Source organism: Haliaeetus albicilla, chromosome 10, assembly GCF_947461875.1.
Source record: "Haliaeetus albicilla chromosome 10, bHalAlb1.1, whole genome shotgun sequence".
Taxonomy (NCBI): domain Eukaryota; kingdom Metazoa; phylum Chordata; class Aves; order Accipitriformes; family Accipitridae; genus Haliaeetus; species Haliaeetus albicilla.
In genome coordinates this window covers 22,979,207-23,006,239 of record NC_091492.1, presented here as the reverse complement: position 1 = coordinate 23,006,239, position 27,033 = coordinate 22,979,207, and the positions used below count along the sequence as shown (strand labels likewise).

Below are 27,033 nucleotides of genomic sequence, written 5' to 3'. Positions count from 1 at the left end.
GGCGGGGTGGGGCGGGGCGGGGAGCGCGGGCGACAGAGGCTGAGGGGGTTCGCGCCGCGTACGGTGCCGCCGCCGCCATAGTGGGAGCTGCAGGGTGAGTGTGGGGGGGCGGGGCGGTGGCGGCGGGTCCCCGGCGGGGCGGCGGGAGCGGGCCCGGGCCCGGGCCCGGGTCGCCTGCGGGCCGGCCTATGGCGCCGCCCCCCCCCCCCCGCTCCCGCGTTCGCCGGCTCCGGCTCCGGCCCCGGCCCCGGCCCCGTGGTCCGGCCCCGGCCCCGCCGCGGGGCGCTGCCGGCAGCCGCGGGCCGGGCCGGGCTGGGCGGGAGCCGGCGGCCGTAGCCGCCCTGACCTTCCCCGTCTTTGAGGCGCCGGCAGCGCGGTCCCCGAGGGGCGGCGGCCGGGGCCCGGCGCCCGTGGTTACCGGCTGAGGGAGCCGAGCCGCCGCTGCCGCCGGCGGCTCTGCCCGGGGCTGGGGCGGGGTGGAGGCCGGGCGCGGCTCGGCTCGGCGGGGCCCCGCCTGTGGGCGGAGGGGGAATGGAAGGTCCCCGGCCCAGCTCCTCCGGGCGGCTGGGGGGAGCGAGGGGCCTCGGCCGGGGTGAGCCCGGGCCACAGGCTTAGGGAGCAGATCCCTTGGCCGGTAGGTAGTCGGGAGGTGAAGGCTGCTGCTCCTTAGCCTCGCCGGAGCACCGTCGTAGCCAGCCTGCGGCAGCAGCCGGCTCTTCCCGGGAGTGCTGTCCCTGCCGAATGCTCCCGGGTGCTCAAGGCTTTGCTGCCGTCACGGTCCGAGGCACCGGGACTTCTCGGTACCGAGCCCGGCGCCCCGCCGTGCCTCTGCCTTGGTTTGCAATGGTTTGGTATCGCAGGGAGGAGAGGTAGACGGGGTGAGCTCTTGGGGCCGCGAGGAGGTGGTTTGTGCAGCGTGAAAGGTGCCCCTGAGTATGCTTTCTGCTTCGAGTGTTTTTGATGTTCTTACTGTATTACTGCCTTGCCAGAAGGTTGTGCGAGGGCTGAAGTTAATCTGACCTGGTTGAATTACTTTGTCACATAGAAAACGAAAGATTCATGCTTCCTTGGAGTAAAACTAGCAAAAGTGCACATGCTCGGCGATCTGCTGTAGCCGTCTATTTTTTTCCTTTGAGTTGCCGGTTTCCAGTGTAATTCTACAAGGGATGATTTTTCTCCATCTGCCTCCATAGCTGTTGTCACATTTAGCTTTAAAACCAATCAAAACCTGCACAAATTTACAGTAGCAAGGAGTGTATGTTGCATTTTGTTAATATGAGATGGCTGTCTGAAGATATTAAGTCCCAAAGATGCTGTTCTTGCAATTCAAATTTAACTACCTGTCTAAGGCAGGCTGTAATAATACTTTAACTGTTCGTTCTCATTTGAGGTCCATCATTTCCAGTGTAAGTGTGTCTTTTTAGAGTTGGATTTGTGGCATACGCATTGTATTGCAGTCGAACTGGAACAAAGCCCAGGTAAATGCTTGAAGAGGAATCGGTTGCAGAACTGTTGCTTGAAAGTTAAATCTGATTCCTTAATCAGCCGCCTTCTCAAGTTGATACTCTTTTGAGTTCTCTTTTTCTGGGGGGAATTGTGTTCAAGCAGTGCTTTCTGTGTTTGTGTGTAGTGACTTTTAAGTTTTCTTTTAGCAGCAACAACAACAAAAAAAGGCATTTCACAGATCTCCACATAGAAGTAGAGAAATTACTGTATTTAGTATGATTATCAGTGAAACACATCTGATTTAAAGTGCAGTGATATTTTGGCTACTTTTGGACTATTTAACTATTTTCCCATTGGGGTCCTAATTATTATTTCATGTTCTTCTCTAAAAGATTGCAAGTTATTTGGTAGATGATTTGAAATATATTTGCTTTAACATCTGTATTTGTTCAGTTCTTTAGAAAAATGCAAATGGTAACAACTTTCTGCAGTTCTCTGCTGGGATTTCTTTTGTCTCTGTTACTAATAATAGGGTTGTCTAGTTAGTGATGGCATGGAGTATGTTTTGTGTAAGGATAGCAATATATACAAATAGCTGGTAACATTGTAAGTATGATTTCTTTCACTTGTTTTAAAACTCGTAGATATTGTGGCTTCACAGACAGTTTTGATATTCATATTTGCGTATGACCAATTTGTGTGCTTACATACCATGTTTCTGGAAGCAGAACTATTGTGTGTTTAAGCGCGGAAAAAAGGAAGTAGCAGGAGGAAAAATGTGCGGGTTTAGAAGTGTAAGCTAGGTAGATACTGTAGGAAAAGTTTTCATGGTTTTGTTTTTTCCAGGTGTATCTTGGAAATTTGGAGCTTAACCAAAGACTTGATACCAATTGTGTGGAGGTGAGGTATAACAAGCCTTGCTTACACACATGAAAAGCTTGTAGATTGTGGAGCATGTCAGAGAAAACTTTCCATATTTTGAATGCTGCCAGTCAATAATAGAGGAATGCTGTGGCTAAACGTAAAATTATGGGGTAATACATTGCAAAATAGCAATGTTATCTTGGCCCTCTTGCATTTAGCACTGCACCAAGGTACCTAGAGTTACGTTTTTAGGGGTGACTACTTTTGTGCTAATTCAGGGCTGTTATTTACACAACTGGCCACTTTGACAAACATACTACAGTGATTGTTTTCAAATGTGCCAAACTTCAGTTGTGAACCACAAGAAAACTTGCAATGGTCAAATTGCAGTTGTTGGTAGAAGTTCTATTTAGAATAAAAATTAATACTGAATGTTATTTTGCTGCTGAGTTTGTGAATGAACCTGGTTAAGTTTTAAGTAATGATTTGATAGAGAAGAACAGATTATAACTAAAGTATGGTGTCTTTGCTTCTGTAACTTAAAAATCAGCTCCTAATTTTCTCTTAACCTGAAACAGTTGTCATGATAGTCAGAGACAGATGGGTAGAAATATCTTATATTCTGCTGTTTCTTGGAGATTAAATGTTACTATAAGGTAAAGAAAAATGCGTTGAAGTAGTTCTCCCCTCCAATTCCCCAGTGCCTCCTCTGTTACTTTAAAACTGAGCTGTCTTGGGTTCATCCTGGGAAAAGAAATGTGACTTCAGCCTTGTAAACTTGAATTCAGTTTTTGGCTTGCATAAAGAATACTGTGGAAAAAATGGCAGATGTGTAGCATTGTGGCTATTGCTTAACAACAAAACATTATGTCTTCCTCTCCAATTATATGTACTATAATATATGTCTGTATATTTGAAAGTGATCTCGACTGACTCTTTGTGACTCTGTTGGGTTGGCAGGTTGCAGATAGGATAAGCATCAAGCTGTAGGCACAGTGAAAGCTTTTCCAGAGTCTTCCCCATATGTTTTATTAGTGGCCTTGTACTTGCTGACATCTGTAACCAAAAAAAATATACTTCAGGTTGGCATAATCCCTGCATTAATTTGAAATTAATTTCATTAATGAATGAAAAGACTGAGAAGGGGAAAGTCAATTTATTTTCCGTATTTTTCAGAAAGAAACAGTCTGCAGCTTGTCACTCTTCCCCTTTCTCCCTTTCCATCCTTCCACTGTTCACATACCTAGACTTAATTATTTTTAGATCTGAAAGCGTATTTAGAATAATGTAATTTCTGGCACAGCGCAGCCCATAGCAATTACTAGGTGAAGGTCTCTGTTGAAATCAATAATTTCTGATTGGCCTGGAGCAGTAATTTTCAGATTGTTAACCTCCATGGATCAGTCAGCTACTGCGGAGATACCTAAGAGAAGCACTTCTTTCTTTCGGTCTTTGAATGCACAAATTTGCTCCTCAACTGGAGATTTAATAGGTTTTCAAATGGAGAAAAATGGACCACTAAATTGGAATTTATCAGAAAGAGGTACAGTGTGTTTAAGATAAATGACTGATGATGTATGATCCCCAAGTAAGTTCTAGTATTTCATCATCCCTGTGTTCATGTGCGTTCTGCCTGGCCTGGGCTTGTTTAGCCTAGAGAAGAGAAGGCTTGAGCGGGGCTTAATCGTAGTCTCCGATATCTGTCAGGCCATTATCAGGAAAATGGAGCCAGGCTTTTTCACAAGGGTACTTGGTGGGAGGACAGGAGACAAGGAGCATAAATTGGAACAGAAGGTATTCTGGTTGGATGCGGGAGACCTGCCCTCTGCATGAGGATGGTCAAGCATTGGAACAGTTTGCCCACAGAGGTTATGTAGCCTCCATCATCAGAGCTTTGTGGGGTCAAAGTGGATAAAGGCATGGGCAACCTGGTCTGATCTCCTAGATGACCCTGCTTTGAGCTGGAGGGAGGTCCCTTACAACCTGAATTATTCTGTGATAATTTGCATATTTTCTTCTGTTGAGAGTGTATGCCTTTGCTAAAGGAAGATGATGACCTGTTATCAAGTGATTCTTGTAGTTGAATAGATGATCTGTTTGAGAGAACTGGTCTGGTGATGCTGGTTCCATTGTATTCCTAGAAAGTGTGCACAGGAGACGCTCCTATCTTCGTAAGTTTTAGTGGCAATAGTAAAGAGAATAAAGGAAAACCAGTCTAAAAATGGTTTGCTGCTTTACTTTGTATTTTTTTACTGCAGTCTAAAGTGCTCACTCTTTTTAATCTGAGCTATCAAAAATACATGCATGGTAGAAATTGCATAAATAACAGGAACTGAAACAACTGAGAGCTCTTTCGTTGTCCTTATTTACTCTTGTTAATCAGTAGTGAAGGGTGCAGCAACCGTTGGTCTAAATCATGTTTGCCATGGATTCACATGTACCCCTGGACCAATAGCACCAATTTAAAAGGAGCATTGGTGCTCTCTTGTTACACTGATTTTTCAAGCCTTCCAGAAAACAAGCTTGAATGCAATCTTAACAGAGTTTAACTTTGGTGCTGTGGTGTGTGGGGCCAGCTCTAATATCCAGAGAGCATGGTTTATTTATGGTCTGATTACTTTCGGAATAAGCGTAGTCGTAACTTGATAATAGATGGCATTCTTTTTCTCCAGTAGCATGTTAGAATGTATTGGTTGGAGGTTTTTCCTCTTAAATTCTGTGTTTTCTTTCTTGATGTTCTGCAGAAAGTCTTTACTGAGTTTATTTGCCTGTGATGGTTGTTCATTGATTCTTTGAATACAGCTTGCTTTTTAAATGTGGCAATCCCTGGGAGACCACCTTTGTTTTCTTTAGCAATTTATGTTATACTTTACTATTGCTCATACTAGTTTTTACTGACATTTTCAGAAGACGTAGGATTCTTATAGAAGTGCAGGTCTGCCATGCTTGAATTCAAAAAGATTTCTTTTTTTAAATGGTTAGCAGTAAACTTACATGTGTCTAGGTATGATAATGCAGTAAACATAACTGCTGGTTGAAACAATTATTTGGTCTTTCTCCATACTGCAGAGATGTGACAGCACCTCACCTGCTCCAAATGTCACTGGTGCTTATATGTTTCAGGGAAAGCAATCTGTTTATTTGTCTGTCAGCAGGTGACTCTGCTTCTGCCAAGTAAAAAGGTGGCTTTTCCTCAAGTTACAACTCTGAGTAGCTCTGGTGATGCCACTTGAGCAGAAGGATGGACTTTGTGCTGCAACATGCTGACAAAGAATTGTCTTCAGGTTGTTTCGTGGTTTCTTCTTTGTCGAAGGAAGCAATGGAGGAGGTTTCACCCAGACCTTCTGCAGAAATGGGTCTCTTAAGGACTGTGTTCCCCTTGGGAGTTACAGGCAGTCTTGGTGTGTTTATGCTGCTCTCTCATGCCCAGAGTTAAGGCAGAGAAGGAACAGGGATGAGTGTAGATAGGAACACCTAAGCAGTGACAGGCAATGGGAAAGATTCTGTGTTTCTGGATTTTGTGGACAGAAAACCTGTTGCTTGAGGCCAGTGTAAGCCTAGTCTAATTCAAGGTCACTCGTGGCCAATGTGAAGGCTCTGTTCTCTTCCAGTTCTCCTCTGTCTCGTAGCTTGATGCATCTTCCTTTTTGGTGCTACTGCTCCCTGGGTCATGCAGCTTCACATGATACTGGTGCCATGTGCCAAAGCAGATGAGGGGGGAGCTTAATTCAGGCAGCTGTCTCCCTCCTGGGCCAGCATGGCTGGTGGCACATGACACAACAAGCTGGAGGAACCTGTGGGGAACAGGGGAGAGAGGCTTTGGGGTGTAGTGTACCCTTGGATGATTTTGCAAGGTTGAGGAGTAACAGAAGCACTGGGCAGTATAGACTGTGTGGGCTAGGCTGCTGGGATTGTGGGGCCCTGTGGAAGTCCTGCTGATGTTGGGAGTCTGTGACTGCATGTAGGAATGCCTGGTGATGTGGGGAACTGGGAAGTTCTGCATGGTTTGGGGTATGAACTCCCTCTCCTGTGCTGTGGGATGTTGAACATGGGAGCTTTGCTGTGCGTTCAGGGACACTGTGTACCCCAAGGTGTTGTGCAGCAGTGGCAGTGCCAGGCCAAGGGATGAACATGGGATGAAGATAGTGGGGATACCATGGTACCTTGTAGGACGAGGTTTGTAGGAAGTGTGGTGAGACGTGTAGAGGGCCAGAGTTTACACTTGAGGATGTGTTGGTGTGCGGCCTGGCAAAGGCATTGGAAAATTTGATTTAGATGTCACTGGAAAAGTCCCATGTGGAGCCATGATCCCAGTTCTGCAGTGTCAGCATATACCTGTTGAAGAGAGAGTTGCTGGCAGCTGCAGCTTTTGTGCACTGTATTGGGTTTCAGCTTGAACACTGGCTGCTGGGTGGTATTTGAGGTGGGGGTAAATTCTCTAATATGAGCAGATTCCAAGAAATTGAGTGAGTAATGTGAGTAAAAGTATTATACTCTGTGTTGGTAGCTCAGCTTTGTCCTGTGCTTCTGCAAAGAAGCTGTTAATCAAATGGACTGTGATGTTTTTAAGTGCATGTGATGAGGTACGTTTGGTTTAAAGTGACAAAGGAAAGAAAATTAATTAGCTAAAGGAAACTGTCTCCTTTTCCATGGGGGAATTAAGGTGGAATATCCAGTATTATACAGTGGTAATTTTCAGCAGGTTCCTTTAAAAGGACAGGTGTGCCACATCTTATGTGCTTTCTAGCTTACTGAAACTTCTTTTATCTGGCTTAATATTAACTGAATATTCTTGCCTCTGTAACCCCAACTTGAGTGAACCATGGATAGATTTGGCTGGATGGCTCTGAGGTACATCTGTGTCGTCCTAATGTTTGATGACATCAGAACACATGCATTGTTCTTAGCTTTGGAATCGATCTTAAAAGCCTTTTATATTACATTTATCTCGTTAAAACAGCCTGATAAATGTATCAATACAATCTTATATGGATTATATCTCATTGAACGGGACTGGGCTTCATGACACAGAAGATCATTCCTATCTTGTTCTTTCTTTAGGTACATCTCTAAGCTTCTTACATCTGTGATGACAGGCAGAAAACATAAGACAGCATGGAGGAAAAGGTGCCACATCAGAAAAGGAAAATAAAAAACCTTTCCAGTGAGAGTGTTCAGCAAAACCATATATGAATGGCACAGGAAAAAGAGCAAGGTTGTGACAAAACAAAAAAATAATCAAGGATCATTAATTTCAGCAGTGCTTTTTTTTTTAGTTTGGTTCTCACTTCGGGCAGAATCAGCATTGTAACTGGTCAAATTTATACTGGTTTTTTTATTATTATTTAATGGTATTTTACCTGCCAAAATACAAATTCTTTTTTTTTAGAAGGAAATAGTAAGCTAGCATACTAATTTTTTGTTTTAGAAACCATAATACTGCTTTTTGTGTTTAAAATAAGAATTCCTTAATTTCTTGCAGTCTCAAAGGCTTTCTCACAGTGTCAGGATTGAACAGAAGGCCTCTGGTGCTTGAGTGAGGCTGTTGTGCCTTGAGGAGCTGAAAGCCTCTGGGTCTGAACAAGGTGCAGTGCTAGCATACAGCTTGATCTTGGATAGGTATGGTACAGTGAGCTGCTAAGGGTAAATACACATTGTGTGTGTGGGGGGGAAGATTTCATTTAGCAGTAGCTAACATACTTTAGCTTCAGGAGAATAATCTGGTGGGTTTTTGCTGTTCACTGCTTCATCTCAGTGTTAGATGTGTGGCTGTTTAACATTGATACTGTCAACTAGATTTGCACTTGAATGTTTAGGAAGGGTATCTGATAGTGATGTGAGTTCATGGGTTGGGGTTGAAGCTATGACAATCCATAAAAAGTGAATGGAAGTGATTTTCACTTGGACTGATTGTTAGCTCCACCACAGCTATCACAAACCACACACCTCTAGGTACCTGCAGGTCTGGAATGGAAACAGTAGACTTCAAAACTAAATACTAGTACTTCTGGTTTTCCAAACAAGACATGAGAGTCGTCCCAAACAGCAGGGTGGGCAGCCCTAAGTAAAGTTTCCAGGGAGTTGGTGTGATGGTTTTAGGGTGGTTTTCTTTCAACATAAAATCATTTAATACAGTCTGAAGTTGTTTGATTTCTACATCTGCTCCAGGTTACGCTGGTATGTGGCAATTGTGGATGTGCAATCAATACAACTTTTGTGAAGAAGTAGGTTTAAGTTGTTCGGGATGTGCATGTGTTTTGGTTTTTTAAACCTGTTGTACTTGGATGGGTTTTTGTTTTGTGATCTGTTTTCCCAGAGGAGTGACCACATTGGGTAAAACTCCTTCAGACTTGGTCCTGTATTGCAAGTATTAGTGGAGCACACATGATGGTGACTGATGCCAGATTTTAGATCTTTTTGGAGCAGTTCAAATATTAGTTATGTGGCAACAAGTCTTTGAATTGTTAGTCTATGTTAGTGTGCAGGGTTACTGAGTTTGATGTTGATCGTATTGCCTAGGTGGTTGATATTGAAATAAGGATGTTTAAAAATGGGATAGGTATGTTTCTATCTTAAGTTCATTTTTTACCTCATCCTTGACTAAAACAAATTTCTAATGTGCACTTAAGAACTAGCATGCAGCCAACATCAGTTGGGTGTCAAAAACCGTGGAGTCTGTGGCATGCTTTTGTGGCACATTGTCACAACCAAAGCTCTTCCTACTGAACCTCTCCTCTTTTCACAGGCTACAAAATGTCCTTTTCTCAGTAGGGAGAACCACCTTGCCAGCTCTTCATGCTGCCACATTCTCTGCTCCACAGATGCCAAAAATTTTTTCCCTCAAGTAGTTTGGGTGTCTAAGCTTAGCAGTTGTTCTTGGTTTGTATTTTACTTTGGTAGTTTAATTTGCTGCCCTGAAAACTTGCATGCTACCTCCTGTTATGCCATTGATCTAATAAAAGATATTTGCTCTTCTGTAAGTCTGGCCATATTTGTGTAACCTTAAAACTTCGGGCCTAGGGTTTGAACATATTTCAGTTCCTATTTGTATGCATAAAGCTCAAACAGCCAAAAGCCTAAAATATGAAAAGAGCTTTCTTGTTGTACTGTGCACAGAAAGCTAGGCCTAGTAATACTTGCTGTGGAGATCTTAGGAGTATGTTTCTTGCTTCTCTTAGAAATTTGTCAAACCTTAAACAGGTGTGTGAGTAATTGACCTCTAAAGGAAGCAAAATAACTCTCACATCCTGTGTCCTAAAACAGAATTTCATGCCTTTCCAGACTTGCAGTGCAATACAGACCTGTAGCTCAAGGGTTCTTGGTCAGAGATTGCAAAGAGGGACTAGTGGCTGTCAGATCTTGACGTTTAGCAAGTATAATTTAGTTTGCTTGAAGTAAACTCAGATCTTAAAAAGCAGCATACTGGGTTTTGAGTGCAGCATTGTTGTGTTTTGACTTTTAGCTTAATTCTTCAGTCTTTCAGAGAGAGATCAAGATAAAGAAAAAATGAATTTGCTTTCTTGAAAAGCTTAATGGCATGGTAAAGTGATCATCTGTACTGATAGTGCACGATAGTTTCTAGACTGGGCCTGTCTGAGCTGCTGCACATGCTGTATAATCCCTCTACAATAGAGGGACTCATGTTCAGAAGTGTGTGATGCTTCTGAGCTTCTAGTACCTTCACTGGGAACTGCAGATTCTCACCACTCTGAAAAATCATGGTTTGTATCTTGAAATTACTACGGGTTCCAAGATAAATGTCGAGTATGCATCAGCCTTAGTGACAGGGTAGAAGAGGAAAGTAAGCTTGCATTAAGCAGAGAACTAGTGAATTAACTCTGTTGTGTAGCGTTGAAAGGATGCTCTTCCTTAGAATGGCCTGTGGGAGGTGACATACCTGAGGAGCTGAATAGATAAATCAGTTGGGGTAAGCCACTTGCAGGCAATCCATATTAACATGTCATTTGTTTACAGTAAATGAGTTCAAGTTGAAATAGCAAGTGCTTGCCAACTTTTTCAGATGGTATAATTTTTGAAATATGTGAATATAAGGTGGTAACACTTACTCGTTTTTGCTCTCGTTCTCCACTTTTGTACGCTAATTGTGACCTCACACTGAAATAGCTCTAGAAATCACCAAATGCTATAATAAGGAATTAAACCATTTGGTATCCAAGATTTTTATTTCACAAAAGTCTAGGATACAGAGGTGAGATTTGTCCTACTTCTTCCAAAGAAAAATTTTGGCCAGCTGAGAGGATCTGTGTTTACTGGTGCTTAATACACAAGCCAAGTGCTATGCTTATTTATGTGATTGTTCTTTGATTATGGGGGGGGTTTGTTTGTTTGTTTTACAGCTTTAGGTGAGGATTCAGAATGGGAGACAAGCCTATCTGGGAGCAGATTGGGTCCAGCTTCGTACAGCATTACTACCAGCTTTTTGATGCAGACAGGACTCAGTTAGGAGCAATATATGTAAGTATCTACAAAAAGGGGGCCGGGGCTCTCTCCCGTTATCTGTCTAGGTTTCTCTCTTTTGATGTGTGGGAATACACAGAGTGGGACAGTGGGTTTTATCCTGACTCCAGAATGTCAGTCAGTGCAATCACACTTACTCAACTTTTATTTATTGCATTCCTTTTACATTTCACTTCTATTTTGAGCTTTGTTTGCCTTATAGACAGTCAGACTCATAAAAGCCCCGGTTGACTGTAGACAGTAGCTTGTAGTGGAGAAGGCTGATGATAATCCTGTGATGAAATTCTCTGTAAAAACAAATACGCTAGCCTTAGTTTGCCATTAATGTACAGGCGTGGACTTGCCTGGGTCTCTCCTGAAGTGGGATGTCATTAAGTCCTACTCTGTGTTTAGCAGTTCTTGCAGGTGTTTCTTGGATCTCACGCTGTATTAATCCTTTAAAATTTTTAATCCAGTTTAAATATTTAGACTTTGTTAAAGAAATGTAAATTCAGTTTAAATTTCTTGAAAAATTAGGGTTTTATTTTTGCTCCTTATTTGGGGCAAAATAGATTGGTTTCCAAAATTAAAGACTGTAACTAACAAACTCAAGGAACTCAGCTTTGAGTTTTGGGGGAAGACTCCTCCAGAACATGCAGAGTGCTCTGCCTGTGGAGTTGATTACTGGTGGTGAGGAATCCTGCTGGGTGGCTGAGGCGTTTCAGCAAGACACTCAAGTCTTACAAGCTGTCTAGCAGCATATCCTGTTTTTCATCTGCTGGGTGAGTTGTATGAAGCTTCATCAAGCTCTTGAGGATTGAAACTGTTGCATGAATGCCATCTGACACCCCACACCCCTCCTTATACCTCAGCAGTATCCTCCAGCACTGATAGCATTTACTCTGTGGATTGTTGTGTATTTGCTATCTGCTAGATTTTTGCCTTATTTTGGCAAAGAAGCTCTGTACAGAGAGCCTATAAAGCAAGAAAAACAAGTAGCCTGTGTTCAATCCACAGCTCTAAATAGGAAGGCTCTTAGCAGTTTCTGTCGTGTAATTACCAAAACAAATTCAGTCCTCAGAAGACTGATAAGTACAGGCTAATTTAAATTCCTGGAACCATGGCCTTCCACACAATCAACTCCTGGGATTTTTTCCACCCTTAGGGTCTTTCTGCCTTTCATCATTCAATGGAGATACCTATGCAAATGCAGTCAGGAGAACTGTTATGCAGGTCACCGATGTGTATTGTTTTGTGGAGTTCCTAAACTATGGAGGAAGGGACCTTGTTTTTTGTGGCTAAAATGCACCAAGGTCACAACTTGTCTAAATTAGAGGAGGTTCTGCGGAAATGCGCTTTTACTGATGAGCTTTTTGCCTTCTGAGACCCCATGGGAGCAAACAAATTTTACAGCATGCAGGAACGCAGCAGGGAGCTCTTGGATTTGTTTTGCATTCCTGTATGGCTACTTCCACCACAAGGTTCAGTTTCCTCCTTTAGTGCTGTAATCCGAGTCAATTGAGCTTTTGTCACCTATTCCAGGTAGGGATCTGGGCCAGTCACTTTTGCTATGAATTGCTTGAGTTACATGAGTTGGAGCACTAAGTCAAAGACTTGTTTTACAGTTGTCCTCCTGCGGTTGTTTTGCAGGAAAATGCTGTAGCTGCTACTTTTCCTCTGCTTTGGGTGTGTGACTACTTATAACGAAATATTTTCTTATTTTTATGCTGTTTTCTCATCTGTAGGGCTTTTGAGATAGAGGAGAGGTTGCTTTTTGTTCTTGAAGCAGTTGCTCCCAGATTGTTGTTACAGCAAACGGCTATGGAGGTAACCTATAGCAGAGAGTCAGGTGGACACTAATTGGGTACAATGGGAAGTTGTGGTGTGTTTCAGGAAGAGCATATTTCCTCACCAACTTAATCTATGTCCTGTGCTGCTCTTTGAAACATCAGGATGGTCCTGCACCACTGTGCTCACCTGCTGATTGCTGAAGTGGATTTGGTAAGGAAGGTTCTGGGTCCCCTCTGCTTTTGTGGCTTTCCGTACTTGAAGGCTGTAATTTGATTGCCTGACAGGATAGCCTCATTCTCTGGTACCATCACCTGGCTTCTCAAATTATCAGTGTCAGGGGCTGCTGTCATGTATGATGCAAGTGGTGTTGGCCAGATGACTTGCTACGTGACTTTAGATTACACAATCTAAGTCTATTTCATCCTAAAAGGAACACGTCTGAACTCAGGAGACTGTATTCAGAGGCTTTTCATACTGCTTTCAGTTGCATCTGTGACCCTGCAATGCTTCGTGCTGTTGGCCCTGGTCCCCTTCTTTGTTCTTTTGGCTCTTGCTGCACTATAGTTCCTTCTGATGTATATGGAGGACCAGAAGCTTTTTTAGAGTGACTGTGACTGTTGTACAATCACAAGTTCAGCACAGCATGCGTGGCTGAAAGTGGCGGCTTTTTGATATGGCGTGGGTCAAAAATGGCCTGGAAAATCTACCAGAGATCATACAAATGGAGTTCTTTGGAATCTGCCATTTTCTGCTGAAACATTCAGAGCTTCAGTGAGAGTTGAAGACTGGATGGGAAAGAGCTGGGAATCATGTTCCTGTAAGTTTTTAAACTCAAAAAGGTGGAAGGAATAGCCATCTGTGATAGGACGCACAAGAACTTGAGCTATTAGGTATAGGGCAAGGGTACTATTTGGAGGTGGCAGCAGGCAGAATTTGAGCTCAGTGGGAACCAACTTAAATAAATTTGCCAAGGTTTAAAACTGGATTTGAAAAGGCAGAGCTATGTCAACAATAGGATATTGCTACTCTGGTTTAAACAGAGTATCATAAGTTGAATAGAGAGTTTCTTGCTTGTTGCTGTTGCACCTGACACAGCATGGTAAGAATGTCCTCCCTTGTATACTGGAAGTGCTTGTAGGCTGAAGGGCCTCAATCATTTCATGCCACATAGGGCAGTCTGTTAGAAAACCTTTAGAGGCACATTCTGTTTTTCTGGGTGTGAGTAGGATATGCAAATCAGTACCTGAGAGGAAAAAAAACTGGTGGTGCAACTCATTTTGTCAGATTTCCACATATACTTTTGTCTCTCTCCATGCTTGACTTTGCATCCATAGGATTTTTTTTTGTATCCTTTAGATTTGCTTGTGAAAGCGAACTTTGATCCCAAGGCAGGAACTTTTTTTGCTGGTAGAATCATGATAATGAGATTTAGTCTATTTAATTTCTAGTTGATTATTCCAAACTTTTTCAGTTGCTCTTTGTTTTGTGGGTTTTTTTCCATCTCCCTTTAAGGTAGTTTCTAAATAGCTGGATTCTGAGGATATATGCCAAGTAAACAAAGTCTCTTACCAGGGTTGCTTAAGGGTTACCTAAGCAGGTTGATGATTTTTTTTTTTCTTTTCCCCTCAGATTGATGCCTCATGCCTTACGTGGGAAGGACAGCAGTTCCAGGGCAAAGCAGCTATTGTTGAAAAACTATCTGTAAGTCTGTAATCCTTACTGTATGTTCTGGGAAACAGTTCTGAAGACTATAAATTAGTTGCTTCTGAAAATTTGAGTTAGACTTCAGTAGTTTAAAACTCTTGAACATGGGACTTGTGCTTCCAACTTTTCGTCTTCAGAAGAATGTTACTTGTGATTTAATTCTATGTAGTGGAGTGTTGCATTAGTGGCTCTAATGGTGGAATGTTAATTGACTCTGTTAGTTTGCGAGGTTATTTTGTGACTGCAATTGCATTTGACATTATTGATTTTATTTTTTTTTAAAGTATAGTTCATAAGCTGATCCCAGGATCTAGAGGAATGAAAGGTGTATTTTTATTCTTTTAAAGCAAGCCAAGGAAGTAGCAATAGTAAACCAGTTACTTGGATCTGCCTGTCACAGAGGCTAAACATGTTATTGCAAGGAACAATTTGTTTTCTGATACATAAACTGCAAATAAGTTCTACAGTGGAGAACCTGACTTATCCTCAATGCAGCATTTGTTAGCTGTTCAGATATCAGCAGTTATGGTTCAGGACTTTGAAACCAGTGCTTCCTCTTCAGCAGTGAGAGGAAAGCATTTCTTACCACATAGAGACTGAAACTCCATTTAGTTAAACTTGGAGAAGTTTTATCTTTTTTTTAGTAAATTCATGCTTCTTTTATAGAACTGGGTGTACTTACAAGCTGTCATCAGACTAGAAAGTTTGTTTCACTTGCAAGATATGTGGAGGGTGTGCTTTAGGTCCTCGGGCATTCTGCTCAGAGCACGGTATATCAGGCAGATAGACCATTTTTGTTACACATGGAGGAGAAAAATCTTTAACTTGGATGCTTGTCTTGTTGCACAGCTACTGTTCCTGTGTTTTGGAATCACTGCTTTCATCCAGGACATCTTTAATTGCGAAGGCTGAGGTTTGCCCTTGGATCTGTGTTTTAGGTGCCTGCGTTGCCTTCGAGAAGGCCAAACGCCTCAGAAATAGCAGAGCTTGCAACTGCTCGCTTCTAGATGAGGAGATACTCAAGCTCCGGAGTTGCTTGTCTGTGTACTCAGTGTTCTTTATCCTTCTGGGCTAGCAGCCATTTAGGTACCCAACCAGCTAAGCATTTGCTTGGCCACAGTGTCTCAGACTGCTGCCTTGGATCTGGCCCAGTGCAGATCGGCCCCTTTCCCACCAGAGCGTTACTCATCTTTACCTTCCCTGTCTGTGGTGCAAGTTGGACTTTCTGGATTCATGTGTCTGCTGCACAGTCTTGCTTGGTGAGTGAAGGCATGCTATATTGCCTCAGGGGTAACTCCTTCTGACTTGTATCCATCCATCTGCTTAAAGTAAGGAAGAAATGCAGTAAAATTATTCCATGCCCTTCCACTGCCATGGCTTATTACGGGGTTGTATCAACTTACTGTGACTCTAATGTCTTTCAGCATACCTCTGTCAGCACTGAGCTACTTGGGCTCTGTTTGCTGTTTCAACTTAATATGCTCACCTACTCTGTGCTTCTGGAGCTTCTTAGTCAGTTGAGCAGATCACTGAAAGTTTGACACTGAAATTCTTTTGCACTTCTATAGCCTTTTGTTCTTCAATGCCTGGCTAATTAATCAATGTAAGCACCAAGAGGGAGGATTTTCTTTTACAGCGAGTTCTCTGGTGTGTTGCAGCAACACTATGGCACCTTTTCAACCTACTCTGTCAGATGATGCTAATACAGTAGGCTAAGGTTGTAAAGACATTGCTTTGCCAGCACTGGTGCACCTGTACCTTTTTACAGAGTGGGACTTGACACTTCTGTCTTGATTGGTGCTGGACTTAGGAGTTGTTTCAAATAGAGTGCCTGCCCTTATCAAGGGGGCAGTGTGATTTACATTGAGCATTTGAGATAATCCTGTAGTTCTACAAATCTCCTGGATCACGGAGGAGGCTGGGACAGGTAGTGTTGTTGCCAGGAGTGAGTTAAAGCTACTCAACTATATTCTTGCAGAATTTCACTCACCTGACCTCAGGGTGGATTCCACCATTTTGGTAGTGAAAGTCCAGAGAAGTTTTAGTGTCAGAGAACACTAAAAGCCTTGGTTGTTGTGTGACTTCTCACTTGTTAGTCACTTCTATTGTGCTCTTCATATCAAGAAATGCTTGTCTCCAGTACAGATGGATGTCCATAAGCAACCATCCTTTTGAGGTAGCTTCTGTCCATCTTAAAAACCAGTGATCTTTCCTATCGGCTGACCCTAATCTTTCCAGAGGGATTTCCCCCACTGCATCACATGAGTAGCTCATTTGGCTGGCCAACCATTGTGGTCCTGTTCTCTGAAGGGGACAAGCAGGTGCTTGAAACAGGCACTGTCTTACCCAGCCTTGTCTTTCGTTCCTTCTCACCATTTTGCAGAGCTCTTGACTCTGAAGCCTTTCCTTCCTCCCTGTCTTCTCTCCCCAGTCTCACCTCTCATTGGTATCTTGTCACTCTGAAAGCTGAGTTCTGGATACAACCACACTCATTTCCCTTTGTCCCTCTGCCTTTTCAAGAGACTCTTCTTGCAGGAGTTGTTCAACAAGTTGTTGTGCTGAGGTGGGACCAGGCTTCATAGTACTCTTCTGTCAAAGGAAGGGTGTGTAATGTCCCAGCCTATGCTTGTGCAGGCTGTGCGGGCACTTTGCGCTTTCAAGTTTGGGTTGGTGACCCTGGAGAATACTCTGCTGGTAGTTCAGAAAAGACTGCTCTGGATTTTTTTTTTTTTTTTTTGGTTACTAAATGTCTGTTACATATTACAAACCAGTTGGCTCACTTCGCAGTTCATAGTAGGTTGGGATTGTTCTCCCAGCAAAGAGGAAACACTGCAAGCTTTATTAGAGAGTGTTCTTGAATAGCATCCCTCTGATTAGAGGGCTGTTCCATACACTTCCTTTGCTTCCCCAAGTCCTGATCCTTCCACAGTTTCTGTGTTCTCTATTATCTAAGGATTTAGCTTCCTGGTATTCTTCCTAGAGCCTTATGCTTGTGGAGCCAAGACTGTACTTCACATCCTTGACAGTAGGACTCTGGTCTCCTGTTCTTGTACTTAGGCCTTCCAGGAAGTTGTTCAGGCTCCTTCCACTACAGTGAAATGCAAAACTTGTCAAATTACATGTTTGGGTCTGCCTCAACCTGTTAACAAACCAGGGAAATGAAGCAAAGGCATCAAAGTGCAACCTGAGGTTTAAGTGACCACATGCTGCTGTCCGTGCAGTGCATGGACTCTAGCTATCAGCCACGTGGTCACTCAGAGCTCCATCCATGCTGAACCGCCACTTCTAAAGCATCTAGCATTAATGCAGCTTTTGATAGAACAGTGCCAAAATTCTATTTCTGTGACAGGACTCTGAGATCCCCTAGATATTTGATGTTCACCACGTGGAGTCATCCATGGTTGGAATGTGAATGTGGTCTAAGTTGAAAGAGAAATTACTCCCCAACGTCTGGTGTTTCTTAAAATGTGTTCCTTGCACACTTAACTCCAGACATACTTGCATCTGCTACATGAGCATGGAAAGCTTTTTTCTTTTCAATATGTGTGCTTTTGATCTCTACCTCCTTCCTCCTCCTTTTCCTCTGTTCCGGCCTGGTACATGGCAAAGATGGTGCCTGTTGCTGTGTTGGTTCCCCTCAGGTGCTGTTACCAAGGAAGGAAAAAAGAGGAAATGTGGATATGTGGATTTCAAGTCCTGAACACTGGTTCTTGGTCAACCACCTTTCCTTTCTATTCATAGCCCCTATAACAAAGAGGCAAATTTGGAGTTGTCTGGTAAACAATCTTTTAACACTGTTAGGAGCAGAGAAGCTTTGTGCCTTCATCATATGAACTTGCAGCTTGTAGATGAACTGAAGCTCTTCAGGCAGTGTCGTTAGACTAGGAAAAGGTACTGCTTAACGTATATGGTGACATATTTAATGTCTTGGTGCTTGAGAAACAACTGCTATGATCAACCCAACCCGAGTAGTGTCATTGCAAAAACTCTCCGTGCGGTACTACCAAAATAGTCTGATGCCTCATAATGTTGGATTTGCTCAATCTTTGTTTTCCAAGTTAAATAATGCAACGACTGTACATTTCCTTATTTTGCTTTCTTTCCATTGCAGAGCCTCCCTTTCCAAAAAATACAACACAGCATCACAGCACAAGACCACCAACCTACACCTGACAGCTGTATACTCAGTATGGTAGTGGGACAGCTTAAGGTAAACTCTTTCCATTACAGGTTAACAAATGCTTATGTCTTAGATTTTTGCAGGATTCTAAATCATCCGATATCTGAAAACATTAAAATGCTCTCTTGGGTGGGGAAGGAATGCTGGTAAGCTTGCATTGGGATGTTATCCTTCTACTGTTCAAGACTGTCAAGAAACTGCTCATCCCTTCAGATATTTAGCACTAGGTAAAATACCTTTAATTTGACAATCGTATGTTCCTGCCAAGCAAAGTACCATGGTTTTTACTGTGTGTACAAATATCATATGGGCTCTAGAAGCGTCAATACTTCCTTTCCTATGTTGCACTTAAAAGCATCGTTACAGCATTCTTGGGCAACATAAGCACATCTAGTTTAATGTGCTTTTTGATGTCATGTATGCATTGAGCTATGATTTAGCAGGCTTTTTTGTTAGCGACAACCCTTCAGTAAGACCGTGTTTTTTCTTTGCTGTCACAGGACACAAGAATACAGTCCTGGTGTTAATGCAGTCCAGTACCTCTGTAGTCAAAACTGGTTCAGCAATCGGAGTATTGCCTCTGAGCTCAAACACTGTTGAAACAGCTCATTCTTATGAAGAAGTCAGATTATTTTTCAGCTGTACTATGATTACATTGCTGTTTAAGTTATACTACTGAACTGTGTAAACTTACCTAGTCTCCTGTTCCTTTGAGGAAATGTTGCATCTAAATATACCAGGGCCACAGACTTGTAAATTAATGAGACTACTTACTAATGAAAGAAGTTGTCCTGGAATCTGCAGAAAATATCCTGAATTTAAAGTCAGCTGTAGGCAGAACTTGCTCACAGTGGGCAGTGTTTATTTAAAAAGTGTGAAATTACATAGCAACACTTAAAATTATGAGTTAGTTTTGTCAGGGTTTGGTCCAACTATACAGTCAAGTCAGGACTCTAAAGCCATCCAGTCTTTAGAGTTACTTGAACCCAGTTTCTTTTAAAAAAGCTGTTTAGGTTTCCTTTTCCTGTTAACTCTCAATGGCACCTCTGGTATCAAAACATTCAAACTTCCACTGACTGTACTGTTAACTAAGCAAACATAGGACTGAATGTTTGAATCTGCTTGCTTAGCTATTCTCCTTAATTGTTTTGGGCTGAGCAGTTAAGAGCAGTTCCCGGTGTATTGCGTCCATTTCTAAGTCTAACATAAATAGCTTTGGCTCTCATCAAAGTTGCTCCTGCTTCCTAGCTGCAAGTTGGATTCCAGCTTTCTTGTTGCTCAATCCCACCTGTACACACTCTGAGGAAAGACAGCCACACGTGGCCACGGAAAGCACTGAATTGCAGGACAGGTATGAAGTCAGACATGCTGATCTCATCTGTCTTACTCTTGGACATGCGCAGAACTCGATGTCACCGGGACTTTTTGACTCAATGTCTTGGGCCAGTCACATCGGCACCTGGTTTTGCACAGTCATGTTTTTAAGGTTATTGCACAATCATTAAGCAGATCACAGCTTGCAACAGTGATTGTGTTGAATCCTGTGGCAAGATACAAAGTTCTTAAAGATTCTGTAAGCCTTTTGGGTTTTCTCCTTCTTTAGTATGGTCATTAGGGTTGTAGATGCATTCTGGGAGCTTTCCATAAATACTGTGGCTTGGAGTAGTATTTCTTACTGTGCTGTTTTTATCCTCTGAATATTCAGCAAGCTGGAATTACTCAGAGTAATTCAGGGATCACATGCTAGTGCATCTAGGTACTTGGAACTAGCATATTGGATTAAAGTATGCCTATTGGCATGATCAAATCCAACTTGTTTCTGAATTTTTAGTAGGAGAGACAACATTTTTCCACTCTTCACATGTATGCATCTCCAATCTTAGCTTTAAAAATCACATTTTAATGCCTGAGAATGCTGCTCCTCACTGAGAAAGTGTCCAGAAAGTCAAAGTCGGCTTGGAACTTGACTTCTTGCTTCTGCCTAGTGTGATACTTACACATGTGGATAAATGAAATATGCTACAGACTGTTACTGATTGACACATGCAGTAACCATTTCTGCCAGTACATGAACCTGCCTGACGTATGTAGAGAATACTTTTTGTGCTAATACATACAAGTTGACAGCCATTTTAATGCATCTCAATGCTGTTCTTGGTACAGTACAGTAACTGAGAACAACTGGGCTCAGTTAGTGCATTTTAACAAGTGGCTCATCTATAGCTCCAGTTGAATGGGGTACACTTTAACACGCAAACATGGAGCTGCATACTTAGTTTTATTTAAAGGTTGCCTTAATGGTGTGGCTGTTCAGCTCGTATCTGTTGGTCTTGAGGAAAACTGTAGAGAAATTTGCAAAAGGAAGGGCACTTTCGAGACCATCGGTAGCAGGGTTTGAAGGGAAAAGTCATCCTTTTTATGGGACTGTGAGCCAAATTCTTCAAAGCCCAGTGCAATTAATGCATATGCTTTTGAATTCTCTGCAGTTTTTCAAAACTTGTGTTGTTTTTTGTAATGAAGGAGCATGCATAATGCTTTCAATAGAGTAATCCAAGAAAATAATGCTAAAATACCTGTAACGTGCCCTTTCTAAGAAGTCATTCTTGCCATGATATTTAAATGGATTTCCTGAGGCCTTAGTTGCTTGAATTGCTGGTCTCAAAAGTTCAGTGGAAACTCATTTTAAGTGAGCTGGGCACATCTTGTATTTCTAACTTAAACCATTATATTTTGATATTGTTTGATTTTAGGGGAAAAAAACAAACCAAAGCAGAAAAACCTTCTACTCTCCCTGCATATACTGTGGGGTGAACTGTTAGCAAATTGTCACAAAGCCTCAGCTCTCAACTGTAGAAGAGAGTTCTGAAGAAGTAATGGGGCCAAGGACTATTACTGTCAAACTTTGTATTTCCTTTACCAGAGTATTATGCCTTCAGTGAACCTGCAGGTTTGGGTTGTTTTAAGCCTTTGGCCTATCCTGCTGGAGGGGGATTTAACTGGGGTCAGTTGAAATCATTACTGGTCTGTGACAAGGTCAGGATGTGTATCTGCCTCTATGCGGCTCCAGTCTACAGCCTGGCATGCTAGTACCGATATGGTAAACAAATAAAAAAAGCAACATCTTTTTGGAGCAGAATAATCACCTGCACTGAGGGGACCAGACACAACAGCTTCTTGGAGAAGATGTTAGAGAGTAGTAGAGCATCTAAAGTAGGGTGAATGTCACTAGTGAGGATCTAACTTGCTGGCAGAAGCAGTACAGTAATCGCTTTCATTGAAAAAGCATATTTACAAGTAAATGTATGAAAGATCCTCTTTAATGGATGTTGGGATAGGTGGTAATGTTTTTTGGTTTTGTTTTTTAATCCTTTTGCAGAGGTATAATAAATATACCTCCAGTTATTCTAATTCTGTTATCAGTTTTTATTGCTATTCACTGTCTGGGTACAGGCTTGCTTGCTTCATCTAGGAAGAGTAAGCATCAGTGTAAGCTTTTAGAAGTGAGTTTCATTTGGTGTGTTGCTACTTTGCCAATGTTCATCCAGAATGTCACCCAGTATTTTCAGTGTGCTTCACCTAGTAACATATTTCTCCTGTCATGCTTAGGCAGATGATGACCAGGTTCTAGGCTTCCACCAAACCTTTTTGTTGAAAAGTTTTCAAGGTGCCTGGGTGTGCACCAATGAAGTCTTCAGGCTAGCCCTCCACAACGTTTAACCCTCTACCTTACCTCTCTTCCATGCAGTCCTCGCTGTCCTGGTTGAGTAAGGAGTGCTTTCTTCTCGCTCTTCAGTTGAGCTCTGCTGAGAAGCATGGCTGTGGCTTGTGTGTTCTCAGAGCAATGTGGCAGATCTGTGGCTCTCCCGGAGAGTGTGAATTTTGAAGTGATTGTTGCAGAATTAATTGTGAATAACTAATTGTTATGCAGTGTTGCCTAGTCTTAAAAGGGAAAGGAAATTTGCAATTAAAATCACTAGATGTTTTTGTAATGCATGCTGAACACTTAAAGCATTGCTTAAAGCCTGTTAAATGAGGCTTAACATCTGAAAGAACTTGCTATCTTAAGTAATTAGCCTTTCCTTTGAGATAAGGATAGCTGCAAGCCTGCAGTTCAATTGACAGTTGCTGGGGGGGGGCTGGTGAAAGAGCAAAACTGTCTCTCACCAGACAAGACGAGAAGAGTCATGTTTTCCTACTAAGTTTTGCAGCTAAACTTCGATTACAAAGTAGTGTTGCATCTAATACTCTGACATGACCCATGGTTCTGTGAACTGAGGAGTTTCTACAGTTATGAGCCTCCCGGTCAGAAGGGATGTAGAAAAACTGGAAGAGGTCAAACTGCCAAGTTTGCCAGTGTTTGAGCTTATTGAGCTGGCAGAGGAGGTGGATGAGGGCAATCTGCCTGAAATGGAGGTGGAAAGTAGTTGACTACTTCCAACAACCTGAAAGCAAACTCTTCTTGGTGGTGCTAGACAGTGTTAACAAGGGACAGTGGTTGCAAACCATAACTTGGGAGGTTCAGATTGGACACAAGGGAAAGTTTGGTTTGTTTTGGGGGGTTGTTTGTGTTGTTCCCCCCCCCCGCTCCCCCCCCAAGAAGGTTAAAGCCCTGGGAAATGTTGCCTGGACACATTGTGAAACCTCCATTCTTGGAGTCTTGGAAGACCATAAAGCTGTGGCTGATGCAATGCTGCTGGTAGTCCTGCTATGAGCATGAGGCTAGACTGGAAACCAGAGGATCCTTCCAATCTGATTCTGTGACTTTTTAAATTTTTATTTTAATTCAGGAATGTCATGAAACAATTTGAACTGTATAAAGGAAAGCTTTGTACAAAACATAAAGCCCCTGTGTTTCAAGCCTGGGCTCGCATCTGGAATGCAAATTTTGAGTTGGACATAGCTAAATTGGGAGTGGAAAGAGTAAAGATTTTCAGTGAGGTTATCTGAGCTGTGATGAAGATCCAAATTAAAATGGGATAGCATTAGTCTATGCCTTCTAGAGCATCTCAAGTCACTCAACTGTGGGTTTTTGCTATATCTTAATAGGACATATTCAGAATTTTGTGAATGGTCTATAAATTATTTCATTTGCCTTAAATATAGTCTAGGATTTTCCTTTGTTTTAAGGTATACTGTTCCTCTATGCTGTGAAGACATAACATGAAAGGAATAAAGAAAGCAATAATGTGTGACTTCATTGTGGAATTTGCCATATGTACAACAGCAAGTGTTTGGGGAAGAATTCCCTTTTAATCTTTTTTCATGTGTCCAGTCCTGAATTGCATATGAAAGGAGGAAATTCTCTTCAAGCCAAAGGATTAAGAGCTGCAGTGCAGCTAGGCTTATCAGAAATTGAGGAAACCTGCAGTAAAACTAGTCTGGTGGTGATATGTTTTTTTACCAGAGTTACATTTTTAAAGTGTACTCATGTCAGTAATGACATGCTCAAATTTGGTGTGAAAACTACTTATGCAACTTGTAATAGATGCCTCAGTAACCTAAGAAGAGGAGACCATAGGGCAACTGAGAGTATACTAAATGCTTATTACTGGTTGTGATTAGAAGTGATTCAAGCTGAAATGAGTCTGCCTGGCTGGTTTAAACTAAGCCATTAGAAAGGAGCTGACAAATATGAATTCATTCCAACTTAGTCAAAAGGGATAACATTAATAAGATGCTTTACAAAGTCATGTGTCAAACTTTAATGTACAGCGCTCTGATGCTACTCAATTTTCTTAAAGATTCCTTCATGCCCAGGAACCTGCCAACTATCAAGCAGTAGTAGACTATACTAGGATGTAAGTGTTATATTTGATACCTAGGAAAAGCTAGAAGAGGCATAAACCCATGGGTTTCAGCTCAGAGGCCACCTCTTCAGGGTGGATATGCAAGCATCTTTTCTGGACAGATCTAATAATGATAATGCTTCCCCTGAAATAATTGTCATGACTGCTGTCATATGTGCTAATGAACTAGATGGGTGGCTGGTCTAATCAGCATAATTCCTTGTGTTCACATTGTGCCGATTGTTAAGGAGCCTCTGCCTAATGCAAAAGAAGGTGTATATCGATGTGACAAAAAAGCTGCCTGGTTCATCAGCCTGTTGAACAGTGACTTTATCGGCACTTACCTTGCTTGAGGATTTTTCTTTCATTCATTTGTCCACTGAACACTTGGACGTGCTCATAATTCTGGACTTGTTGCCTTCGTAATTTCTGGCTGTAGTAGTTTCCTCATTCACTTTGTCCTTCATGGTTTTATAGTAATTTATCTCACCTGTTCTCCCCACCCTGATCACACTTTTGCAAGCTAGAGAGTCATACTCAATTTACTTGAGTAGGAAACTGCCCTGTAGCTGGATCATCTTTCTTGTCCTTCTCTGGCCTTTCCTTACTGTATCATTTTAATTTCTTTAAATAAGAAATGCATGCAGGATTTGATATGTGGGTGCTCTCTGTGCATTTATGCAGTTGCTTACTTACAGGTTTTGGTTCTGTGTTCCTTTCCCAATAACTGCTAACACTGTGCTTGCCTTGACATCTTTTGAGCTCTCAGCTGGTTTTAAAAAAATAAATAAAAAATTGTCCATCATGATTTCAGTATCACTTTCCTGAGAGGCCATAGCTAATCTAGGGCCCTTTTTGCTTTTCCTCTGTGGATTAGCATATACTTACTGAAACTGCACTTCGTCTATACCGTTTTATTTACTAGACAGTTGTCACTGTGAAATCCTTGCAGTGGTTTTAGATTTGAATGCTGCTTTTACATGCACTCGATCCTACCAGTGCTCTGGCAGACTTGCTGTTTTCTGATAAAACTGATGTCCTTAGCAAGTTGCTCCTTGAAGCTGACTTGTTTCACAGTCAACTTACCACTTACGTGAATGTTACTTTTTTAAGTAAAGATTTTTTTTTATTTTGTAGTCTGCTTTGCTCATCATCTTTTAATTTGCTGTTCTTGGTGGACAGCAGCAGAACATTGCGAATAAACATTCAGCACTTTGACAGTCTGTTTCATGTGCTGCTCTGGCTGCTGCTTTTCAGTGTGTTTGGGTTTTTTTTTTTTTACGCATTTCCCCTTATTTCAGAAGCTGAATAATCATGTGCTGAAAGAATAGAGCTTAAAATCCTCCAAAAATGCTGAATTGAATACACTATGGTCAGTAATCAGAAGACTGTTTTGTAGCTTGGTCCTGTGTGCTTCTCAGATTAAATCCTGTTGTGTGATTTTTTTTTTTTTTTTTTTTTTTTTCCCCAAGCTGATTTGGGAATCATTTATGTTACTTTGAGGCTTTAATTCCTGCATGATGTCTCTGAGGAGACCGGTAAACGTTAGGTGGGAGAACTAGTCTCCCTCTAATACTATTTTCTACCTTTGTAGTAATACAGTAAATACAGCGCAGGCACTATACTAGCGCACCTAGATGAATTGTCAAAGGCAGGAGTTGAGGCACTACTGCAAAGATTCCCTGTGCTGAGAACATCTCATTGCAGCTATAGCAAACGTTTTGCTCCCTTCGAGCTGTTCCTGGACAGTGGAAGCGGGAAGTACTACATTGCTGGCCAGTTGTACCTGCTCTGGGAAAGCTTTCAAAAGCCTAGATCATTACCTAGATCATTCAGGCAATATTTTGATACCAACTTCTACAGAAACTCCATTCTGTCATCAATCCAAAGTACAGCAACTAAAAACTAATTTTGAAACACCTTGTTTTATGCTTCTTTCCTGAGCAAGGCCCAAAGAAAATACGTGATTCAACACTGAGGCAGGCATGCTCTTATCAGTGTTGTGAAGCTGCTGGAATGAGATGTCTGCAAGTCTTCCAGAGAATGCCAGCTTCAGATGCTGTTGCAGGATTTCTGTGTCATTGGGCCCTAGGTGTTTGCAAGGCACCTTGGAACAGGACTTCTGGTTGTATTAGTGTCTCTTGAGGTACTATGCTTCTTACTGCATGTGACATCACTGTTAACGTTAGCTTTTAAGTTGTCTTATCATGAGGTTTGGGAATATATTTCTCAAGAAAGAGCTTTTTAAACTTTTTTTCCTCTCTTCCTACAGGCTGATGAAGATCCTATCATGGGATTCCACCAGATATTTCTATTAAAGAACATCAATGATGCCTGGGTTTGCACCAATGACATGTTCAGGCTAGCATTGCACAACTTTGGCTGAGCTGGCAACCCCGAGGCACCTGTGCTTTTTTTTTTTTTTCCTCCTCTCCTCTTACTGGTATTATTCACACTCACGGAACATTCCAAATATCATACACAAACCTGCAGCACTGCAGAGCGTGAGCAAGCAAGACCTGTGACCTGCCCTTCTGCTGAGTTTACATTGTCACTAGATGAGTTTCTTGTGCATGATGTTTGGAAGTTAGACTTAGCTGCATTTGACAAGAGAAATTTGTGTTGTACCAGCATGCCTCGGAAAGAATTTATAATGCAAAAGGTTGTTGTTTATGTACTGACAAGATGCTCTATAACCCAAAGAAATGAAAGAACAGCAGCCTGTACAGCCCAGATATTGATTTGTTCAGATGTTTCAATGCTACATTACACAATAAAACCATGAGATTTTCTTAACAGTTTAAA

The 27,033-nt window shown here is 42.0% G+C and overlaps 1 protein-coding gene across 1 annotated transcript; it reads left to right on the top strand.

The window, feature by feature from the left end:
- On the top strand, positions 1-27,033 carry NUTF2 (nuclear transport factor 2). Its single transcript, XM_069793939.1, has 5 exons — positions 1-94; positions 10,668-10,785; positions 14,188-14,259; positions 18,374-18,472; positions 26,501-27,033. Exons 2-5 carry the CDS (start codon positions 10,687-10,689, stop codon positions 26,612-26,614), a joined length of 384 nt encoding a protein of 127 aa, XP_069650040.1. The 5' UTR covers positions 1-94; positions 10,668-10,686; the 3' UTR covers positions 26,615-27,033.

Bases quoted from the DNA above. Each gene is read 5' to 3' on its own strand.
- NUTF2 (XM_069793939.1), top strand. From the start codon at position 10,687: ATGGGAGACAAGCCTATCTGGGAGCAGATTGGGTCCAGCTTCGTACAG. The intron at 10,786-14,187 runs GTAAGTATCTAC...TTTTCCCCTCAG, and splicing joins CTCAGTTAGGAGCAATATAT to ATTGATGCCTCATGCCTTAC. The intron at 14,260-18,373 runs GTAAGTCTGTAA...TTTCCATTGCAG, and splicing joins CTATTGTTGAAAAACTATCT to AGCCTCCCTTTCCAAAAAAT.